We start from the raw sequence: 1499 nt of genomic DNA, 5'->3' as shown, positions 1-1499 counted from the left end.
ATGCAATTTTTTCTTGAATCAGTAAATAAAGGTGTATGGGATGCAACACTCAATGGTCCATTTGAACCTACTCACATTATAAATGGAAAAACTGGTTTGAAATTTTTTTCTAAGTGGACTCAAGAGGAAAACCGGAGAGCACAGTATGATGTTAAAGCTCGTAATGTAATTGCTTCTCCTCTCACAATGGATGGGTTTTTCAAGGTCTCTCATTGTAAGACAACAAAGGAAATGTGGGAGGTTCTTGAAGTGACACACGAGGGAACTGCTGAAGTAAAGCGTGCCAGAAAGAATTCTTTGGTACATGAGTACGAAATGTTCAGGATGAAAGCCGAAGAAACCATCTATGATGTTCAGAAAAGGTTCACACACATTGTCAACCATTTGATGGCTCTCGGCAAGGCATTTGAGAAAGCAGAGATCAATATCAAAATCTTGAAAAGCCTGAACAGAAGCTGGCAGCCTAAGCTAACTGCTATATATATCCAAATCTAAAGATTTGACTAACATGAATATGGAAACCCTGTTTGTTAAGCTTAGGGAACATGAGAAAGAGCTTGGTAGATTGAGGGAAGAAGAGGAGATTGAGCAAAAGCAATCAATTTCCCTCAAGGCTACAAGCAAAAGATTCTCCAAGAAAGTAGAATCTGAGACTGAGTCTGATGCAGAAATACCAGAAAAAGAGATCATGACCATGATGGTAAAGAAGTTTTCTAAATTCATGAGAAATAGAATTACTACAACTGAAGGATTTGTTGTCGTCGGTAATGGCAATGATTTGATTAGAGGTCATTAGCGAAGGATTGGGGTCGCTGGTAAGGGGTAAGGAAATTAAATTAAACATTTGGGAGGTTGATTTTCCCTCTTCGACAGAACCCATAGTTAGAAGGCTTTAGAAGCGTTCAGAACCTTAGAACCCTTCTTCTCCGCAACCCTAGTGTGAGTGCACTTCTCGTCCTTCACAAAGGCTTGACTAGTGTGAGTGCTTCTTTGTTCAGTGCGTGTGAGCTATCGGAGTCCCTCCTACTGTTCTGGATCGTCGTCCATTCTGCCCTTATTCGTGGCCAGTGGTAAGTATCGTTCGTTAGTGGGTTCTTCGGCCAGTGGCTTCGAGCGAAACGCCTTTATTGGGTGGCACTTGTAAGTGTGTCGTTATCCCAATAATGTGTGTTTGTGTTGACTCTGTTGGTGTATTGCATTTTACAGGCTATTGTAGGGTCATTTATAGAGCAAGTGTAGGGTGTTGGTTGAGGGACTAAGGTGGAGGGTCCGTGGTAGGGTTTTGTTGGCTGTCGTGGTTTACTATTCTTGCCACCGAGACAGGTTATCCAGAGGCCGTCTAGGAGGTAAGTTTTATGTTTTACAATTAAATTTTGCATTTCATTTCCCTGATGAGGAATAAAAATTCTTCTGTTGGCACTATAATCGTTGTGAAACCTTGAAATGTCAAGGCAGAGGAGTTCCTAATATCGTCAATGTTGGTCAGCAAGGAGTAATAA

The 1499-nt window shown here is 41.2% G+C and overlaps 1 protein-coding gene across 1 annotated transcript; it reads left to right on the top strand.

The window, feature by feature from the left end:
* Window positions 1-495, top strand: LOC148203872 (uncharacterized). The gene has a single exon (XM_088107791.1). The coding sequence runs from the start codon at window positions 1-3 to the stop codon at window positions 493-495; it is 495 nt and encodes a 164-aa protein (XP_087963917.1).
* The last annotated feature ends 1004 nt before the right edge of the window (window positions 496-1499 follow it).

Source organism: Vigna umbellata, chromosome 2 (assembly GCF_029865625.1).
Source record: "Vigna umbellata cultivar VRB3 chromosome 2, Vumbellata_1.0, whole genome shotgun sequence".
NCBI lineage: Eukaryota > Viridiplantae > Streptophyta > Magnoliopsida > Fabales > Fabaceae > Vigna > Vigna umbellata.
This window is presented reverse-complemented; position numbering and strand designations above follow the sequence as displayed.